Below are 22,030 nucleotides of genomic sequence, written 5' to 3'. Positions count from 1 at the left end.
ATTAACAGACTTTCAATTACTAACTTACCAAGATCTATTCCAAGGGAGATCATGAGGAGAGCCAAGCACAGGCACTCCCTGCATCGTTCTGGCTCTGTTGTGGACCTGTCCTCACCCAAAACATTTCCTGGCAACAAATCTCGATTATACAACTCTAGGATAAAATTATCTTCTTGGCTGTAATTTGTGGCTCTTCTCCTCACCAAAGCCCCTGGTGCAGCCTGCTCTTATTCTTCCAGTGATTTCACCGGATTAGTGCAGATAAGTGATACTTAACACAAAGTATGTTGTGGCCATATATTTTCTAGGCAAATACTTTAAATTATACCAAATGTTGCACATTTGCAGCCCATTTTCACAGCTTTTGGGGGCTATCTGGATCTGACTCATACTGCCTTACTATTCCACTCTAAAACTACGTTATTCTGCTACCTGCGATCTTTCCTTGAATATTTATATCGTAAGCTCCGCAAAGAAATTTGCTTTATGTGATGTGATTGGGTAGTGGCTCGCATAAACAAACTGAGAGGGGATTGCTGTACTGTGGAGAGTAAGTGACAATATTGGCACACCGCTATGTCTCCAAGAAATTTCCAGGCATATTTGTTTAGTTTTGTTTTACATTTTGTTAAACTAACACTTTAACCAGCTTCTTCCCTGCATCTTGTTTTTCGGTACGTTTTGCTGCAGGCGCTCTTATGGCTTCAGATAGATATTTTTGTAGCGACTTCATTAATAATTCAGCAATATTAAACTCTCATTTTTCAAGAACAACAACAACAACAAGAGTCCTCAAATATCCACATACTGTTATTTTTCTCCCTCCGTAGGACTTTAGGATTTTGACGTGTGGCGATGCCTCCGTGCTTTTGACGGCTAGCTGGGGTCTGCTCTGCCGAAAATGGCCATTGCAGGTGTCCAGCACCACGGTGTCACCCCCTTCTCGCGCAGCTACGCCGCAGTTGCAGGCGGTGGCAGAGCGGTGGCCTCCGCAGTCCCACTGCCGAACGTGCACCTCGAACGCCCGCGACACGCTCCGGCACAAAAGGAAGGTGCCGATTTTGTAGTTATTGTAGCGCCTGAACAGCAACAAACAAACAAAAAAAAGAGGATTTAGAGACCCTGAGCATCCACCTGTGATGGTTGTTTGTTGGTACTTGTACAACAGCGCTCCTTAATTAGGCCAAGGCGGTGGCTGGCCTTGGAGGAGGGAAAAATCAACACGTGGGGAAGTGTTTCCCCGGCACCGTAAGCAAGGGAATGCTGTCGCAGTTATTAGCTGGAAGTGCATAAGAATTCATGTGAAAAGCGGGTAGCTGTCTCCCAGCTGCTGCTATGGCAACGGGCATGGATAAAAAGGATAAACATTTGATAAAAAGCAAATGGGAAAAAATCCCTGCCTCCAGGCCTTAATAAATATGTTTTGGTTCTAACCGGATGCTTTCCAGCGTGATATTCTTCAAAGCAAAATCAGTGCTCAAATCACCTCTTCTGTGACTAATCACCAACTTTTACAAGACTGACTGTGGCTAGGTGAATACTTCATGGGGGAAAGCGGGGATTCTACTGAAAACCTGTAAAAATGAAGTTAGTTCCCCCCTCCCCCTCCCCAAGAACTTTACTGTAAGCACAACTTTCACTCCAACTGGGTTGGCAGTCGGCGCATTGCAGTGTGTCGAACAATTTGGGGCTTTAGTTCTTCTCTGTAAAAAAAAGTCCTTCCTCCATCTAAGTGACACCACGAGCAGAATGACTTGAATGTCTTTGCCAGCGTTTGCCCTCGGCGTGAACCAGGTAAAACTCCTCCTGGCTGCAGCCCCTTGGATTTCCACAACAGGGACTTGCGAGAGGATCCTCCTCTGCTTGTCTTTTGCTTTCTCGCTCCATAAGCTTGTCTCATTCTTTTGTATTTTATTTTAACGTGATGTATAAAATAAAGCAAGCACTAGCTGCATACTTTATATATGTTGCTGGAGTTACCTTCACGCAAGCCAACATCTGCCATCTTTAAAAGTGATGGCTTCTTCTGCCTTCTTTGAAGGGACTGAATTTAGTTTTAAGCATGATTTTTATCAATCCATTTTTATAGAGAAACTAAGCTATAAGCTTATAATAATAACAACCGTTGTTCTTTTCTACAATGAAAAAAGAAAATGTAAAAAGGAAGGTATAAACCACCTCAACTAAATAAAAGGATTATTTTTAAGCTCTGTCATACAAGCATCGATATTTTTTCAGTCTGATGTTGCCTATACAGAGGAACAAATGGTTAAAGAACCAAGAATTTTTAGCATGTATATATCTGCATTTTATTCCTCTTCAGAATAAAAGCCATAGAAAGATATGAAGATTAAAACACAGTAAGAATTTAAACTCCAACTGCTTTTCTCTGCTAGGAAACTTATCTGACTTTATCTTTCATCTTGAAAAACTTAGTGAAGTTGGCCATAAACCGATAAGATTTTGAATGGCTCTGTCTCATCTTATTTTCTAATCAGGTACATAAATCCTAAGTACACTGCGCAGAAGCTGTTGCTAAGATTGATTAGAACTAAGGACAACATAAAAAACAGATAATCTCTTTTAACATCAAGTACTAGCTCCATTTGGACATCTTCACAGGAAAGACAGAGGAGACAGGATATTTTATGAGAATCGTCTTCTACAGTTTCCTGCAACAGGCGGAGCTTAGAAGGAAAGGTGATGAAGGAAGGAAAGAGTGCCTGATGCAAAATAAAGCATCAGAGTGGCTGTACCCAGACTAATCAGCTGTATCTGATAAATAAGACTGTATGAGCATATCCATATAAATACCATTGCATCTATAGGAGCTACTGACAGCGGACCCAGTCCAACTCTCCTGGAAGTCACTTAGAGTCCTTCAATTAAGTCATGGCATAGATTGCATAGCACACAACAAACCCGCAATGTGTCTAAACTGGAGCGTTCAGCTGCCTTTGAATTACTTGAACGGATAATTGAATGTAGTCAGGTAAACTTTTGTGATGTTTATACAACTGTAATTGCGATAACGATTCTTTGGACAACATTTGAGAAATCAAATTGCAGCCCTGTGGCTCTAAAAGCATGAAGTAGAGTTTCTGGAGCTCTTGCATGAGGGAGCTCTGCGTGTTCTGTGTGAACTGGGCACCGCTGCTTGTGTCTAAATTGCCCTCCACAGTACGCTTCCCCATCCCATTGCCCTAATAGTCTCTAGCAATGGATGTTCTGGGTGGAAGGTGGTTCCCTCCTTCCCCATCCATGTTCTTGGATTGTTTTTCAAGGAGTGCATCAAGTTCTTGTTGCAACATGAAGTCATGGCTCAAGTTGTGCACTTAATCCAAGAATTATAAAATGCTCCTAAGCCTTTAGTTATGACAGTGAGATGCTATAGGAAAAATTTCTGTTGGATCACGATAACACAGGGACAGAAAAGAATATAAACGTATGTAAACACTTACTACTGGTACCTTTATATTAACTAACACAGTACACTTAATATTTACCAAGCTGCACTTCAGTTATTATTGTGGCTGCTCCTGAGGTTTTTCCACCAGAGTTTCACCACCAAATAATTTGTTTTGTTGACATGTCCTTCTGGGCTTCCTCTTTCCCTGCTAGTAAGAACTATTTTGTGCTAGTTGTGACCCTAGGAAGTGCTGGGAGATGCTGGAGGATGTCCTCTGGTTTCAGAGCACTTGTCTCTAGGGACTGGTGGTGTTGTTCTCAGGGAGCGAAGCTGTTGGGTTACGTTCAGCAGTCACTGGACGCTTAGAGATGTGTAAACTCCTACAGACCATCAAAAAGAAGAGCACCTCTGGGAGGGCTACTCATGTCCAGGACTTAGTTGTGGGCTAATATGATGAATGCCATTAAAACCATCCACAAGTGTGAAACTGTGCAAGTTGAGGGATTTTGTCATTGTGCAGGAAATGTTGCCGTTGCCCCTGGCATAATACTGATGGATATATTAGTGTAATTGTTTGAGAAATCTCAAAATTATTTTTTTAAGTTAAAATGCAAAATAATATGAAAGATATATAGAGTTCACACATGAAGAAATATTTCCCTTTTTATATTTTGCCTTAAAAGGCTTTTCTGCATATTTAATTTTAAGCTAGTACTTCATATTTAAGATTCTACAATTTATGGCATGAAAAGCTTTTATATTTATAATGTGCCATAACTAGTAATGAGGGCTATACTTTTGCTTTCCCAGGCTTTCACTTTTGTTTAATTTAGAAGGTACTTTGCTATAAAAGGAAGTGCTCTCTCTGGATTTTAGCTGGTATAATTAACGCTATTTCAGATCTATGCTTCAATATACACAAATTGATTGTGCTTACACTGTAAAATATGACACATTCTTCTTTGATTTTCAGTCACTTCCTTTGGTCAAAAGAATCAAAAGATTACAAGATAAATATTTCTACAGAAATATATTAGCAAGAGGCATACCAAAGAGGACTGTTATCATTAGAAGTGGGAGTTAGGTATTTCAGTTATCTAATGAATAGCTAACTACCTCAGATGTAATGTGAGCTCAGTACGTCAGATTAAAATTCATTGAAAACATCACTATAGGAGTTACAAAATGAAGCGTTATTGTCAAATCTTACAAGTCAACCCGTATATTGGAAGTGACCATTTCAGTAGGAAAATTTTACTACCAAAAAAGAAATATCTTCCAGTCTTTTGATTTTCAGGCAATTTTTCATTTTCCAACAAATCTGCTAAAGAAATAATTGGAATCAATATTTTTAAATTAAGTTAAATCTTGATGAGCTTTGCTTTTCATTTAAATGTTGGAAATCAAAAAGCTTGCAATTTCTATTTTTGTGTCTGCTTTCATCCTTGCTTTTCTCCACTATGCATTTTTCCTTCTCTTTGCCATTGCTGATGGGAAAGTCCAAAAAGATGATCAACTCTGTGAAAGGCAGGAGTATGTTTGGGTGCATTCCCATTTGTGTAGAAAACACTCCTACTCTTTTGCAGTTGGCAATGGTTCCCATCTTCACGCTTTTCATGTGACAGTCCTTCAGCGAGCCACCCCCAGGACTCGAGTGGGCAGGAGGGCTGCCAAAGAGACAACTGATGACCACTCATCCACAGCAGCTCGGCCTACAGCATTTTGATCTGCTGTCTCATGGTAAGCTGACCTACAAGCTTTATGGTGGAACAAATGGTTTTCCTCAGGTTCTATTGTTTGATGGATGCTCTGCTGTTGATCTCAGAATCAGTTTTGGCAGTTTCATTTTTAAGGTTTGTTTGCTGCCATCTTTGTAGCCATGTTGAGGTGGGTATGGGCTGCTACTTCCTTCAGTTCTCTGGACTGATTTTGCATTCTTCTTTTCTTTCCTGTATAAAGTTCTTACCTGAGCCTATGTCTACTGACCATTTACAGTTAACGTAGCTCCTGACGCCCAAGATCTGATGCTCCACTCATCCTCTCAGCATATTGCTTCATAGTCCGCAGGAGAAGTTTCTCTTAGCTTTTTCTCCTCTCTTGCTTTGCTTTGCTGTTTACAATCTGCAGATCGGTCTCTTTCTGATACATTTTTATTATTGAGGGATGCTCATATGGTTTCTTACTTGATCCCACAAGCTTTTGTACAATTCTTCTATTCACAATACCTAACGCATACCTCATTTCAAACACAATTTCCCACCACGTACCCGTGCGCAACCAAAGGAGAATGCTTCAGTTCAGTACCTCTGTGTCAGCCTTTGTCTTTAGGCGATAGGTTTGTATCGGGACCGAAGCAGGAATTGCATTCCCCACTCCTTAAATACAGGGCTTTAAAATCATTTGGTCATGTGTTAACATTATTTTGGATAGGCAGACAGAGAAGTTGCTTAACTGATGTGTAATAGGGTGGCATAATCATTATAATAATTGAAAGAGAAATTATTTACAATAATAAATGGGAATATAAGTAGGAGTAATGAGACTGTGAAATGATGGGTAAGAAATTTGGCTGAGTATCAAGAAGTGATTTATCTTAGTGAAATAACTTAGTTATTGAGATGGCAGAAGCCCCATCAACTTGGCTCATTTAAAGCTACACTGGACAGAGCAGTTATGAACATCTGTCCAGAAGGAAGAAACATGCCGTTATTGTGGGGCCAAGCTAATCCTGCGATTTTTCCATTTCAAGGCTCTGAGACCCTGAGACAGGGTGCCACAGGATGGGCTTTTCCAAACTCCTTGTGCTCAAATAGTCATAAATGGCTTAGAAGCATTTCTGTGTGCTATCAATACAGGGTTGCAAAATGAGTTGTTCAAACAAAATTGCTTTATTTTGTTTTAAACCAGTTTTCCCATGGAAGCTATGTAGAAATGTGCTGTGTGGTTGAGAGTGTTCTCCCATTCCAAGAGGCACTTTTCAGCACGTTTCGGTAATTTATGACTTCCTAAACACAAGAACCTGGCAGATAGCTGTCTGTTCTTAGTCTTAAATCAGAAGGGAATATTTTAGAATATAAATGTATAGAGAGTTTTGAAATCATATTCTAATCTAATTTAACATCTCAGATTTGAAATAATTTCAGATACCACGGGAATGTCTTTGCACGTCTTGTGGCTCTTCCACAGCTTCTCCGTATCGGGCAACCAAACTTGCATGAAACAAGTGCCTGACCATGTTGTAGACGCCATTCAGCAAAGCAGGAGGGAAACTGGAAAGCCCTGGATGTGCCAAGTTAATCTTCCAGCTGAGGCTACCCAGTTTAGGTGAAATCTTTATTTGGGGCAGACGTATAACCTTTAATGGAGCCACTACCTTACTTTCTCAGATTTCATCAACAGATTTCTCCAGCTTTGATGTCATTTCAGATGTTACCTCCAGAGCATGATGGACTGAAATTGAGACATTGGGCTACCAAAATTAGAATATCACGCCTGCCGAGTCCGTGTGGATGCTGTGCACCTAAAGTCATTATCTGTGTCATTAGGAGGTTAATGGCAGAACGGCAAACCTGGAATGTGATCTGAAATATTAGCAACTTTGGATCAAACGTTCCAGCTGCAAACTTTAAAAACTTTCTGTTATGTTAAATAACTGTTGTAAATACATTTAGGAATGATTAGGGAAGCTAACTGAAGAAAATTTCTGTACGGTACAGGTTGCCAAACACAAAGGTATCACTTTTGGTGCACTAGGTCTTTAAGCAATTGCTGGATAATATCGGAGGATACCTGGACAATGCAGGAGGATGTACAACTTTATTTTTGCGCTCTTTCCCTGATATTTGCCACTTATCATTTCTGGACTTCTTTTATCTGAGACAATATGGCCATCTTTATGGCTTTTTGGTTGTGATTATGTGACGTCAGCTCCATGCAGAAATGCAGCTGTGTATAAACCAGCTCTGGAAGCAGATAGAAGAATACAAGAGCATCCTTGGGCAGAGTCACTTTGCATCGGGTGTTACTAAACTGCTGGGAAGGACAGAGGCTGTCCCCACATGCCGTGCTGCTGCAGGGACGTAATGGCTCACTTGGGTGGAACTGTGGTGTCGCTAACACGATGCCGCGTGGTGTTGATAACCTCTCAAAGTCAATAATGATGGTTCTGTTTGAGGAACATTTTGGCTGTCCCCGCATGCTGTGCTGCTGCAGGGACGTAATGGCTCACTTGGGTGGAACCGTGGTGTCGCTAACACAATGCCGCGTGGTGTTGATAACCTCTCAAAGTCAATAATGATGGTTCTGTTTGAGGAACATTTTGGAATCTGACCTTTGCCGTGTAAAAATTAGTCAGACTCAAACCCATTGCCGCTTCAAGATCAATCCATTTCTAGTCCTTTTGTTAAAAGGAACATAAACAGCTGGAAGGAAACCATATATGTTATTGAAGTACTACATTAATCACTATAAGCAAACTAGTACAACGCTCTTTTGATACTCTAATGTAAAACCAAATGCATCCTACATCCAGAAACTGAAAACTACAGTAATTGAGCCAAATTATTTCAAAGTAGAATACTCACCATCCATCAAATGTGATAATGTGTGGATCAGTGAAAGAGTAGCAGTTCCCTGTTGGGAGGTCTCGAACTGTGACCTAGTTAAAATGAAATGTGTAATGAATACAGTCTACACAGCAGTTTTTCTTCATTACTGTTCCTCACAAAACATTAGGGGCAGGATTCACGTGTCAAGTGCAAACTAAAATCTGACTTCTAAAACATGATTGCGAACGGGTACAAAATAGGCTTTGCTTTCAAACAACGGAGTTTAATCACATGCAATAAGGGAGTTCAAAGTGCTCCTATTCCACCTGACGTAATGCACTGTCTTCCTTTATCTGGTAAAAAGCAAAGCTTTTTTTATTAAACTTTTTGGCTAAGAAGTAGATCATCCACTGAAATTATCAGGAGAGTACAGCACTCATTAAATTGTACTAATTTTAATGCCTGAAGTATGGTATAAGATACACTGCAATTAAGTAGCATTAGCATATTTTAGTAGTAGTCACTGCCTGTCCCCTAATTTGACCTTAAATTTCCTGATACAGCATCCGAATGGCTGATTTTTACATTTGATGTTCAGGTTTTGATTGGGTACCGATGACGAGGGCTGAAATCGGTCTGCTGGAGCTGTCTGCTTTCGGCATGTGATTAAAAAAGGAAAGGAACTACTACGGCAACATAGATCTTCAGCTGCATCATCTCTTGCTGGCATGAGCACAGGCTGAGAGTCCTGGTGCCCTGCAAGGAGCAGATATGCCTGTGAAAGCCAGAGGTAGGGCAACTCCCTTCGAAGTTGCGGTACCTGAGTCTGGGACACCGCTGGGCCACGTCTGCTCATGATGGTGTTTTTTCATACTCTCCTGTCCAGTTCTCAGAAATGCAACTCTGGGTTGTGTAGAGATTTGCAACATGAAGAGCTCCTAGACATGCTGGTGGGAGGGATGAAGAATCGTCGTTCTCCTGTGTCCAGCCTGCCAGGCTGGTTTCTTGGCCAGGGCTGTTAATTCTTTGCTCGCTCTTTGCCCATGAGAAATACGGAGGTGCAATCTAGTTAGTTCTGCCACGATCCGCGGGGCGGGGAAGAAGAATGGCCGCTATATCTTTGTGAGGTCTTTTAGTGACAAAGCAGAACTTAGCTTTTAGGAACAGTGGAGAAATTAAATAAATGAATAAGAGGGTGAAGACAGAACCACACTCCCTGACAAAATTCTTCACCTGCGGCAATACATCATCCGTGTTTCAAAATGTCCCTTAACCACCTCACAGAGACATTGCTTAGACACCCACTGGTGTCTGGTGTACCACACTTATTAGAGCGGTGGTCTTGAGGACAGAAAAACTGAGCACCTCTCAGAACAGCGTTCTGATCTGAGGTCAATTGTATCATTTGCTTATACAGTGTGATATAAAGAAGTGTCTCAGAATTTTCCCATTTTCTCCATGGTCGCAAACCTTCCGAAGTAAAACCTTTGCACAAATAAATCCTCATGGCCCTTTTGGCTCTGCTCTTTGCTTGCACGACACCAGCAAAGAGTGCAACTCCTAGTTGTTGGGCAGTCTTAGTTTTCTGCAGAAAATCACTTTATCGGGTGCCTGAGTGTGTCAGGATGTTCTGCCCACCATTTCCATTCAATTTTCAGATAAATCAAAAATATTTGAACAAGTCTGAAAGACTAAAGATTATATGGATTTTAATACATGGATTTTTCCTTGATATGTTGCAGGAACTGTCTTACATTAACGCCTCTAATTAACTGCAAAGCATCAATGGGGAAATGACGGGGAGGGAAGGTAATGTCTATTATGTATCCATAGATCAAGTTTTAACTGAGATAGATAGAATTTATTATTAAAATTGATTAATTCCATTTCACTCTTGCTACTTTTTCATATTTTAATGGAAGCATTTGTAACTTCAAGAAAAAATATGGCTATGTGAGTGTACTACATGGAATTGGCTGCACTGTCTGATTTAAGAATCTTAAAAAGTTTAAAGGAAGCCTATGCTGGAGAGGGAAGGATATAGTCACGTGCCAGGCATTTTACCTTTGAAGACAAAAATTCTTTTGGTCCAGTTTAATCTCATTCTCTCATGAGCAAATCCACAAAAATCAGGGCAGTTAATTTATAGATTTTATTGTTTTTTTTTTTTTTTTAGGTTACTTAAAATATACCAGCTTGGATGTGCCACTGCTCTGAGAAATTTAGCTGAGTCAAATCCGCGTTCTGGTTTATTCTCTCGGGTGGTGGGATTATGGCACTCAAACCTCCCAGCCGAGGCCCTGAAACAACTTCACAGAGAGCGGGCTGGTCCCTGCTCGCCACACTCCTTTCTAGGCAGGGAAAGCATGGCTTGCCTCCCTGATTGATTCTTATTATTTTTATTTTGGACGTTTTGTACAGGGATAAATGAAGGGACGGAGCAGCCGCGTGTGTCATCGGAGGTGTCCTGGTGATTCCTGTCACAGTCACAAACTGAACACAGTGCTGCTGAGTCCGGGTCCCCCTTTCTCATTACTGAGGCACTGCTTTTCCTCTGCTTTTTCAGAAACTGTTCTCCAAGCCTTCAGTTTTCCCTCTCCCTCCTTCTTGAAAAGGTGCTCATTCCCTCACCTGGGTTCTCCCTCTCTCCTCTTCCAGTATACCCGTGCTTGCCTGGTTACATCCATAATCCAGCATTTGACTTTTCTGATGTGCTGACTAATAATCAAACCTAAATATGTTAAAGCATAAGGCGTTACATGTTCATTTTCTCGGCATATAAAGAGGCTGTTTTGCTTTACTCTGCTGACAGCAGTCCCCACATGTTTATATGGTTAAGGTTTATCGTTGTTTTCCGCAGTATGAAATCTCCCATTTAAATTTGACACATTTTCCGCGTTATTTTAGGACCCGACCTTCACATCCTGGGGTGTGTAAGCCCTCCAAAGCAAATCCCTCCATCCGACTGGCTCAGCTCGGATGCGGCTGACGCGGTCCCCATCCTGAGCAAAGTCCGTCACGGCCGTCACTGTCAGCGCAGCGGCTGCACAGCGGCTTTCCGAGCAGGGCGCCCGCCGCAGGTCCACCCGGCATGCCGAAAGGGCGATGTTTGGGGACCCCAGTAACTGGCTATCTAAAATGAACACGAACATCGAGTCTGATAAGAGTTATCCAAACAGTTGCCCATACCCTGTTTACCATCCAACACAAATGTTTCCCATTCCAGGACACACATGCCTTGAAACCAGATGGGGTTTGCATGAAGACAGTTGTGACTGACTCAGTCATCTGGCATCCCTCCGCACATTTTGCTGTGCTTTTTTCTCCCCCTTCCCTCTGCAGTAGACAGTTTACTAAAACTCAGTGGTGCTTTTCTTTCCACAGGTGCTAATATTTCTGGAATGACAGTCTTATCTTTATGGGTCCATGCCCAGGGAATGAAGACGAGTAGTTCTCGTGACAAAGAAAGAGATGAGTCTGTGTTTCTGGAAAACATTTATCTTTCACTAGCTTTATGGTAAGGAGGTATCTGCTGGGAATTATTGAATTTAAAATAAACAGAATTTTTGATCTGGAAAGGGAGGGTTCTCGAGTCAGTTTATAGTGAACTTCAGATCCGTGACAGGAAGGAAAATGCAGCAGATTTCTATTTGTATTTTTGGCTTAGCTAGGTTATTGCACTTTATTTTCCAACCTGTAAAATGACGGTAGTTTTATTTCTGTCTTTCACAGAAGCATTGTGAGGACACATTCACTGAAAGAAGGCGGAGAAAGTAATAAGCTATGGTGGTACCGGCTATGTAAGTATCTGTGATGGATAGGGAAGTGATGGGTGGTGATAAAATCAATACGGGAATGGCAACCCAAGTCACTCAGCTCTGCCTCTGCACATCATATCTCTCCTAAAGGGACCTCTTCTAGGTGCAAGACTAGTAGTGTCCACTTCTTTTGTTTGTGCTGAGTATTTTGCTTTCTCTCCCAGACCAATAATGATCATCTGAAAAGAACAAATTTCTAGAAATGGTGTAAATGGAATTAATCTAATATGAAAATATCAAATTGTCATATAAATGTCCTCATTTTTATAATTGATTAATAATTTATAGGAGATGGTATTCAAGTATTTTAAGATGGTATTTCTAACATGATCAAATAATCACTGTTTTATTCCTTATGGAAAAGACTCATAAAATATAATTTAAATTAACCATGTAGAGTTCTATAGGAACTGAACTAAAAACCTACAAATATTAATAGCATATTATTTCTCATACCAAATCCTTAAAGGCTGCCTCACTTCTCATAGAAAAGTCCTGGCTCATTTTCAAGGTTCTTGATTTAATTAAATTGGAGGTTTCCACGAGGAATAGTTATTGCCATTACAGCCCCATGAGCAGTGCTCACAACCCAGAACAAAAGTTTAAAATCAAAGAAAATCATCTTGTCAAAATAGTAATGATAAACTTAACAGAAGCCGAACTCCAGTGGCTCTGCTGTGCCTTGGCATTCATTATGATATTGTCTGAACTGAGAGAGATATTTCTGTGCTTGTAATTAGCTTTCTTATCACTTATTCCCTACATAATTAGCACAACAGTGTTGTTATATTGATTCAGTAAGACAAGGAGCTTGTCAGTTAATTTATTCAGTATAAACGAATCTCAGCTAAAGTTGTTTTTATTTTCAGTGTAGAGCACTGTGGCCGACATTAGGTTTTTCAGAAGCCCACAGTGTTCCTTCGGATAGACTAACGGACCCTACAGACAACAAAGACACAAAACAGACATGCAGTTATGCAAACACACAGCAGCAGGTTTTCAACCTTAAGTATATACAGACATCTCAATTGATCATAAACGGCCCAAGTATCATGCAAGGAAATAGCCTCAGGATGGAGCAATCAAGGGCTAGAGCTGGTTATTAGTTTAAGCCGCAGAAATGAGTTGATTAAAACTAACGGAAATTTTCCACTTCGGTGACAAGTTCCTTCAAAGATTAGCCAGTTGGTTGAGTTGTTCCTCCATCCTGGGACCTCTTGGCACCAACGCGTCAAGCCCATTGACAGCTTGAAAATAAAGCTGCTTCTGCAAATCTTGCCTCCTCTCTTTCTTCCAGTCAAATGCACATTTTGGGACTGGAGAAGACCCTGGGAAGGGGTCAGCCTCAGACCTATCTATCAAACTCAGCCCCCGCCACTTGAGAGCTCCTGGACCATGTTTTCATTCTCCCTGAGATGTTGAAAGGCTTTATCAATGCCTAAGAAATTGGGAGTTAAAAAATTTACCTTGATAGCTTATGTGACTATTTCTCATTCGATCCTCATAAACGGGAGGTGTCTCAGCTGCTTGGAGGCTGTGGGACATCCCACCACGCACCAGCCTGCATTCTTAGCTACCTCAATATCTAAGGAAATCTACTCCCATGAGCTCAGCGGATGTTTGCCTGATGGACCGGCAGAGACTCTAAGCCAAGACCAATATGTAGAACAGAGCAGCACTGAGCAATGGAGAAATGCAAAGTACTCCATGTACAAGAGCCAACACAGCTGCTGGAAACATAAGGTGCCGTTCAGTTTAAGATCATTGTGTTATGATACCATTCGAATGATTTTTTCCTTCTGTCTAAGCACTTGGCTGATGATGGGGAGAGAAAGGAAAGGGATTTAGAAAGGGACAAATAGCAGGAACTATCTGGGTTTTGACATTTTTTCTCTTTGAGCTATCTTTTTGTGGGTAGAGAAACTGTGGCTGTAATCCTATGGCTAATCATTTTTCTCATTGAGTCACCTATGGAAGAGAAATAAATGCCTTGTTAGAAAAAGGGTTGGATGTTTTATTTAGTGCAAATGGAAAGTAAATATACGTATTCCCCCCCTTGGTTAGGCATGATATTCCACCAGATTAACCTGAGGAAAGCATTTACTGATTAAAAGGGCACGAATTTTCTAAGTGACCTTGTCAATGTTTTCAAGTAAAAAAAAAAAAAAACCCTTTAGAAAGAGAATAATATATATGCATAAGAATGATTTTTTCCTTTATATTAAGTCAGAAAAAACCTGTAAGCCAGCAAAAGAAAGAAAAAAGACTTCAGTACACATTTACTGAATAATAAATCCGGAGGTGAGCTTCTTATTGATAATTAATGAAATTATTCTACCTAAGACCATTGCCGCTGCAAAAACTTAAATGGAATTTTATACTCCTGGAATTTAAAATAAGTTCTGTTCATAGTTATTTCATCTGTAAATCTCGAAGGATCACCATTCAGGTTATTGCTACTCAGAATTTTTTTCATTTTTTCTCAAAAGCCTGAGTGATATTATCATCTATTTTATATTGTAAACAAATATATGGCCTAGTGTGTTGATTTTATGGCTTCTGCCCTTTGTTGTTATTTTAGTCTTATAATTTCTGTTGGAAATTCTCATAACATAAATACAGGAAAAAAATAATCACATCGATTCAAAGCCGATATGTAAAACTCTTACCCAAATCCTCAGTACTTAGCTGTAAAGTAATTTTACAGGAATCATCGTGCCCAGGACAGGCAATGGGTACAGTGCTCAGAATGGTCAAAACATGCTCTTTGCCATCCTCTGCAATTTGTAATGATTCTGGTAAAAACTGGAAATAAGAAGATAATTTTGATAGATTAATTAGGCAATGCTGATATTTATAATTTTGAGGGGGTTTAATCGATTATGAAAAGATATAATTGCTTATAAAATAATAATCTTCATAATAATCCTCATAATTATAATAATCTTTGTAGTAATGATCTTCAACTTTATAAGGTGAAATTGTTGTTAAAATACTTTAACATTCTTGGCAATTAAGAAAATGTTTGCAGATGTCAGATATAGTGTCTAATTGCTTCTCATCTCCTAATCTCGAAACAGGTTTTTATTAAGCCTGAAAATAGGGCGATACCGTAGAATTTATTAATTTTTAACATCTGTGGTTAAAAGGGGCTCCTCTTCCCCTGCACTAGGAGAAATACCAGCAATATTCGTGGCCTGAAGTATGGCATTACCTCATGGTCAGGGACTCTGTGCTTGTCCTCTGCCCCAGGTACAAAGTGAGTGCAGTTTTTGCCCAATTCCTCTTCCCTGCTATGGCAGGAAGAAGGATTTTTCCGTACATAATATATTACAGCTTTGGTGGCTCCTTAGCCAGGGAGAGAGTGGGCTGTGCCATTTCTGTCTGTCTGTTCTCCTGGGGCAAGAGCAGAAAGAGCGCTCAGGGCTAGTCAGAAATGGGAATTTCCGTTGCCTGGGAAATTCTGACGTTTCCAGAAAAAAAAAAAACAAAGCTGTTCTTCAAATGTCACACAGAATGCGTTACCAGATTTTTGAAACACCATTCATGGAGGCATGAAGTTTAGATACTGAGATCTCAAATTCTCCTGGACTGCCAGACCATCAGTCTAATCCTTGAGTGGGATTAGACCTGGTTTTTGCACTCAGTGTGATTTTATTTTCATCAATTTGTTTTTTTGCAGTGCCTGACCATAAGAAGGTGATGGATAAAAGCTAGTTTTTCTCCTTGTTTTCTCCTGGTTTAAGTACGATGAAATTCTGCAGCCTTGTCGGTGTGTCTTCCCGTTATACATAACCACCCGAGTGGTTTGGGGTGTATTTACCAGAAGATGTAGTTTTGCGCATTCTTTATGGTGCATTAGTGTCAACACCTGCACAGGGTGCTGATGGGCGCTTTAGGATGTTTTACAAGCAGACTGAAAGCCGTATAATTTATTAAGACATTTTCCCAAAGTGAACATAAAAGCAGCACTGGTTATGACGATCGAGGCTTGTGTTTCCGTGACTTGTTTTTCAGAGCATGTCAGATAATGTATAAATATTCCCTAGGGATATGCCAAGTCTGTAAATCAGGGCCATCGGCATTACCTTAATCCCGGCATAGAAACCTTTGCTCTCTTCAGGCAACGACTGCTGCTCAGGAGCATCCCTCGTAAAAGCGGTGACAGTGCAAAAGACCTGTAATAAATAAACAGCATATGCTATAGCTTTTCTTGAAGAAAATTCATATAATTGTGCATCTTCCTCTTGATCAGAGTTGCTAAGCCTTTTTTTCTACCGTTGAAACTAATTTGGGGGTTTCGGTTTTAAAAATGTATTTGCATAAATCTTGAGATTTGGAAGAAGTTTTGATGCATTTAATAAGCAAAGAGACATGGCTTCTGTCTCAGCAACTAACAACATTGAATGCTTACAGTGTGTTTTCTTCTGCAGTTTTTCAAACAACTTGGTTAGTGATATTAACTCATTTTAATTAGGGAGAATTACATTGTTCGTAGACGTTACTGTCAGGATTAGGACATTAGCCCTTGGGATCCCAGACTTCAGTCTGTCCACTGGATCAAATATCCTCTCTCTGTACTGTGTTTGTAAGCAGTTTTTTTTTTTCATTTTAATTAGTTTGACAGTCATCCGGTCTTGGAAACTGTGTCAGCAATATAAGAAGCTCTTTTTATTCCTTATTGCATTATAAAAGATGATGCAGATGTGCCTACAGGGTTTATATTGTAAAAAATAAAAATTCCTCCCAAACAAAAAAACCCTGCCACCAAACGCAACGTACCAGGCCATTTATGTTTTATTCCTAGCACACTCACGTAACCTTTATCTATTCTGAGCCCGCACGCCATCTGCCATCTTAATGTTTCATTGGTTTTAGAAAACCCAAACTGCTAACATCATTTCTAGGATCATAAGATTAAACTACAGAAATTTTCCTTAAAGCAAACGACAATAGGCTCTGAAACCGTACTTCTGAATTTTTGTTTTTGGCCTCTTTTCGGAAATGGAGTAACAGATTGTGACATACTAAATCAATTCCAAATAGTCAGATGGCATATTTATAGCTACTGCCTTTTTTAAGCCTCAAGTAACCCATGAGGAGGAATTTTCCATTGTGATAAACTCCTTTGGATGGAATTGCCAGCACCACTCACCAGCCATGCTGCTCTCGATACCTCTCACCTGCTGGCTCCATCACGACTCTCATGACCTGTGACAACGGAACAGGCTCAAAACCAAGATATTCCCAGATTCGTATGGTCATATGGGCATGAGTTGGATAGCACTCTGGAATATTTCTTTTACCACACTAGAGGTCTCTCTTCATTACCATCAAGTCATGAGTTTCCTCCAAACTGAAGAATCCTCTTTCCTAACTCATTTGAGCACACCGAAAATGCTGCACCGGCAATACAGCATCATTTGTACGGCTATGGGAAAAATTGAGTGTTTTCTGTGCTCTTCAGGTGGATCATTTCCAGTCCAGCTCAGTCCCAGGTTTATGTGCCTTTTGGGACATTTTTACCTTCATAAAGTTTCCCACCCAGTGAAAGTGGTGTTATTTGTTCTGTTAACTAGATGGAAGCCTTGAGGTTGTACTGGGTGTACCGGGGAAAAAAAAAATGACACAGGTTTCACAGATTTACTCTGCAGTTAAAACTCCTCAGATACTTCATAGTTAGCCAGTTTGTCTCCAAAGGAGAAGTCATTGTCTCCTCCAGGTAATAAGCCCCTGTTATCATTAGATATTTATTCTCTCCAAGCATTCCCTAAAGGCTCGTGTGCAGCTTCCAAAGTTTTCAAAAAAAGTTCTTCTGCTAGGTGGGAAGGCAGAAGGCGAGCATTGATCTTCTTCTACAGCCGCTTCTTCTACAGCTGCCACCGGGACAGTCTGCAGAGTCAGGATCTGACAAGGCGGTGACAACAGAAAGAGTTCAGGTAACGTATATTCCCCCTAGTGTAAAAAAAAACCCCAAACCAAGAATCCCCTTGCAGAGCTCCTTGAGCAAATCCAATGCACCTGCGTCGCAGGTACTATATTTGCACCTTCCGGGCTGTTTGCACTTTTGGCTTGGATGGTTTTTACCAAAAATATTCGCAGGGAGACATCCCTCTGAGCACACCTCGTGGAGTGTTCCTGCCAAGGAGGGGACTGCAATGAGAGACGGCGGTTGCACACGAGGATGCCCGGCACTGACAGAGCATCTCCCAGTGATCTTCCCCAAAGTGACATCCTGGGGAATGTCAGGACCCAGCCTCATTCCCTGCAAGCATTGTATTTTCTCACATATATATTTTAGCGGTATATTTTATTGATAAAGCACTGAACGCTAAAATCAAAAATTACTCTATAATGATACACTGAGATATTCTTAGACTATCTGTCCGTTCCAGTTCTATCTTATCTTCAGCACTTCTGGAGATAAGCACAAACTTTGCAAATTCGAAATGTACGGACAGCCGTCATGAGTTGCATTTTATTTCTGTCTTTTATATCATTCCTCCCCTTGTAGTGCCTTTACCTTGTTAGGTGCACACTTCACTTCACAGCCAGCAGATATGTTCATCGGCTACTGAGCTACAGGTTGACAGTTTGTCACATAATTATTATGATAGTCACTCCGAGGAGGTTTTTTTTTTGCCTTCAGCTAAATACTAGCTCTTTCTCTCCAGTTCAGTAATCAACTTTTCCTTTCTCCTCTTCTCCCCACACCCCCCATCTCAGGATGCAGCCTTTTTAAAGCAAAGAGATAAAAGCGTCACTGACAGCAGTATGCTGATGGCCGTGACAGGTTAGGCAGTATTTTTCTACAAACCCATCGGATCTGTTAAAAATCAAATTATAATTTTTCATCATCCCTTTTAAAGAAACAGAAATAAAAGGGTGCCCTCCGACAGGATGACCAGATTGCTTCTGGGCATGGGCTGCTCCCTTTCCCCCATACACCAGCAGATCTCCCCACAGGGCGGAAAACTACTTTTAGGCACAAAATCCTGATAGAAAAAGGCCCTGGTAGCTAAAAAGTTTCTCCTTTCGTGTGTGTTGGAGCAGATTTCCACCCTTAAGTGGAATCAGTCAGATTCTTTCCCACTTTGCTGTGAACCCTGTGAGCAGAGTATTTAGTTAAAAGCAGAACGTGGTCATTAATTTGGTGGGGGTCGGGTAGCTCTGGGAAACAATTGGGAGAGTATTTTAATCCCAGGACCTGTCACCATTCCTGGCAAATTTCCCTCTAAGCAACTTGCATATCAAAACTTGGGTTTTTTTCCAGAGCTCTCAGAATCCAAATCTCCCCCAAATCAGTTGTTTATACTCCTTTCAAACATAAAACCAGCTCCAGTTTCACCCTTTTCTGTGCCCCTAATTACATTAGAATTACATAAGAATGTGGGGCAGGGATCATCTGTGGCAGCTTGAGCATGTAGTGAGATACGTGGGGCCGAGGGCAGAGACAGAAAAGCTCAAAGAAAGTCACATTCACATTTGTTGCCATCTTCAAAGGCGGCGTGCGCAGGGCTGGAGGCACGGAGGGGGATGCTTCCCAGCGCTTCCAGCATGGCCATGCCTCCAGTTTCATCAGCCTCTCTCAGCTGTGCTCAGATAAAGGGTTGGGTTCCCGAAGTCAAAACAGGAAGTACTTGTTTTGTGATCAAAATCCATCCCTACTCTTCAGTCAGGTACCTGTGAAGGCTCCTAGGTTTGGCAGGTAATTTCGGGAGCTCTCAGAAAGGCCAATCTCAGCCGCGTGCTTCTCAAAGCCCTTGCAGAAATGGTGCCCTCACCCGTCTCTATAGCATCCCAGGGGCAACGACACTTGTCCTCAACAGAGGGAGAGCTGGCAGATGGGAGTACTGGATTTGGGTCTGCCCATCAGGACCGCGGCTCTGTTTTAGCTAAACAGTCACCAGAGGAAATACGCAAATGCACGTGCCGGTCCCTGGCTGCAGTCCCTGCTTCCTCTCCTACTGCAGCTTATGCCCTGGGGCGGGATGCTCCCTTGGGAAGGGCAGGGCATTCAGCTACCCTTTTCCCATCTCTCCAGCAAGCACTTGAGCTGTATTGTAGTGCACGAGGCCCCGCAGTGACAACAGTGATGGTTTAAAGTTGAAATATTTACTTTTATTGGTAGTGATCTCTCAAAGATTCCATACAGCCAGGTACAGCTGAGTAGGACTTGGATTAAAAAGTAGATGGAGGCACTTTCCTGACCCAGACATCCAATCTCCTGAGAGGTGTGGGAATTCAGGGATGCTGCTCCGGTCTGTAATTTAGGTTGGCCACCTGTGGGAAGCTCGCTTCTCAGCATCAGGTACCGTTTAGGAATACCCCCTTCTTCCCATTCACTGGGCAGGGAAGTGCTGCTCGTAAGGTGCAGGTGCCTAAGCTGTGGGTGATTAAGTCTATTAACTCCAGGATTGGATCTAGCCTCCTAGCTACATCGCCCATGTCAAAAGGCAGGCTGGGGCTGCAAGGGGAAGAGTGACTCAGCCACTCTCGTGGCTTGCAGGTGAAGGGCTGGGCAGGGAATCGATCATGCCAGGGAAAAGGGTGTCTCACGATGGCTATCAAAGCCTCCGAGCTGCTGTTGCCTGCTCTATTAAACGCTAATGGGCTGGGGTTAGAAAAGCCTCGAGGAGTCGCTCTGCTGGGAGCTGGGGAGTTTGGGAGGGAGGGATGGAGCTGTGGCTTACAGCCTTGATGAAAAGAGCAAAGGACGAGCAGAGCTGGAGGATGGCATTTCTAGGGAAGGCAGAGGAAAAAAAAAATAGTTCTCATTAGCTCGAGGAAATGATCTGGCTGTAGGTATTTGCAGAGAGGGGCAGGAACAAAGCCTCTGGAAAGGCTTTCCGGAAGGGTTAGTGGGAAGGGGGAAGCAGGGAGAATCTGACTTTGAGTTAATTAACAAACTAGACCTCAAAGCTTTTGAACACAAATCGCTCCCCGCGATGGGCTGTTGGCTGCAGAAGGGAGGGAGCGGTGCAGCAGCGTGACCTGACGCTGCGGGAAGTCCAGCTCCAGTCGCTCTGCTACTCGCTATATATGCAGAAGGCAGCTCCTTCCAGTCGCCAAATGGGCAAACAGTATGTGGAGGCTGACTGTAGGTCATTCATCTACTAAGGGAAGACGTTTTCTCAGGGTAGTGGCGAGGTGTCTTATCAGCTGCAGAGTTTTGCTCATCATTTCTCTGACCCTTTCTGCTTTAAAATCTCTGTGCAAGTCCGCACAGAGCTCTGTTGCTGCAGGGATGCTGCTAATTTTCTACCTGAAGGTTGAGAAAGAAACTGTAAACTCAGGTGTGACCTACAAATAGGCAGGTTTTCCTATTCTGTTATTGATTTTGTCAAGTCCAGTGGTTGGGATGGAATAAGTATTTAAGCAGGGGGAAAGTTCATTCCTCTTCTCTTGTGAGTGAAAATTAGTTATTTTCTATACTGAGGCACTAATTTGCAGTCTTTTTGGCTGGGGCATATTCTTCTGCTGTTGCGGAGTGCCACGCGAAACAGGTACTTCTAGCACAGAGCTCGGAAAGCCTGGTTTTACTTAAACTTTCGTATTTTACAATGCGCATCATAGTTTATGTACGGTGACAATTGCTCCTCGCCGTATGAACTTTTGGATTGCTGTGCTGAGCAAAATCTGCACGGTTTTCTTCTAAACACCTTTCTTTCTTAGCATAACTCATTACTCACAGTGTGCTGCTATAATTTATAGATGGCTGTGCCTCGAGGAATGAAATGACCTCTGTCACTACCGCATAAATAAGGCTTAGGAATGCCAGAATTTTCATATAAGATGGAGTAGGCTTCTTTCAGCGTATATATAGAAATAGCGGCATGTTATAGATTTATTTAAGGCTGCAATAGTTTTGCAAACATTATGCTGCCAACATTACTGTCCGAGATAACAAAACTGGAGCCCAAAGATGAGGGAGAACAGCAGACATGATGGCTATTAAAAAATAACTGGCTGTTTAGTCAATACAAGTTCAGAAATGTTGGCCGGTAAATCTCAACTCTTCTCTCAGGTTTGACTGCGTATTAAAATATATCAATAGATATTCTATTATGTGACTAACCTATTACCTGGAGACTTTCTGACAGATAAAAAATAGCATGGATATCAATCACCTAAGACGTGATTAAAAAAAAATATATTTTTGCTGGGCTGTAGTTTTTTATCAAGGAATGAATAGAGAAGATGCTGATTTCAGGCTGTAAAAGCGTTGAGGCCAAATTCAGGCTAAGTGCGTGTAG

General features: G+C 41.5%; 1 protein-coding gene across 1 annotated transcript in view; it reads right to left on the bottom strand.

Moving 5' to 3' along the window:
• Positions 1-22,030, bottom strand: part of LOC309672680 (von Willebrand factor D and EGF domain-containing protein-like) — a 191,516-nt gene that overhangs the window by 112,732 nt on the left and 56,754 nt on the right. Inside the window, exons 5-9 of the mRNA XM_082484244.1 lie at positions 15,863-15,952; positions 14,444-14,579; positions 10,872-11,089; positions 7,993-8,066; positions 809-1,079 (exon numbers count right to left, since the gene is read on the bottom strand). Of these exons, the coding sequence (XP_082340370.1) occupies positions 809-1,079; positions 7,993-8,066; positions 10,872-11,089; positions 14,444-14,579; positions 15,863-15,952 (789 nt within the window). The remainder of the gene's footprint in view (positions 1-808; positions 1,080-7,992; positions 8,067-10,871; positions 11,090-14,443; positions 14,580-15,862; positions 15,953-22,030) is intronic.

This window comes from Vanellus vanellus, assembly GCF_965231255.1.
Source record: "Vanellus vanellus genome assembly, chromosome: 5".
NCBI classification, from domain to species: Eukaryota; Metazoa; Chordata; class Aves; order Charadriiformes; family Charadriidae; genus Vanellus; species Vanellus vanellus.
This window is presented reverse-complemented; position numbering and strand designations above follow the sequence as displayed.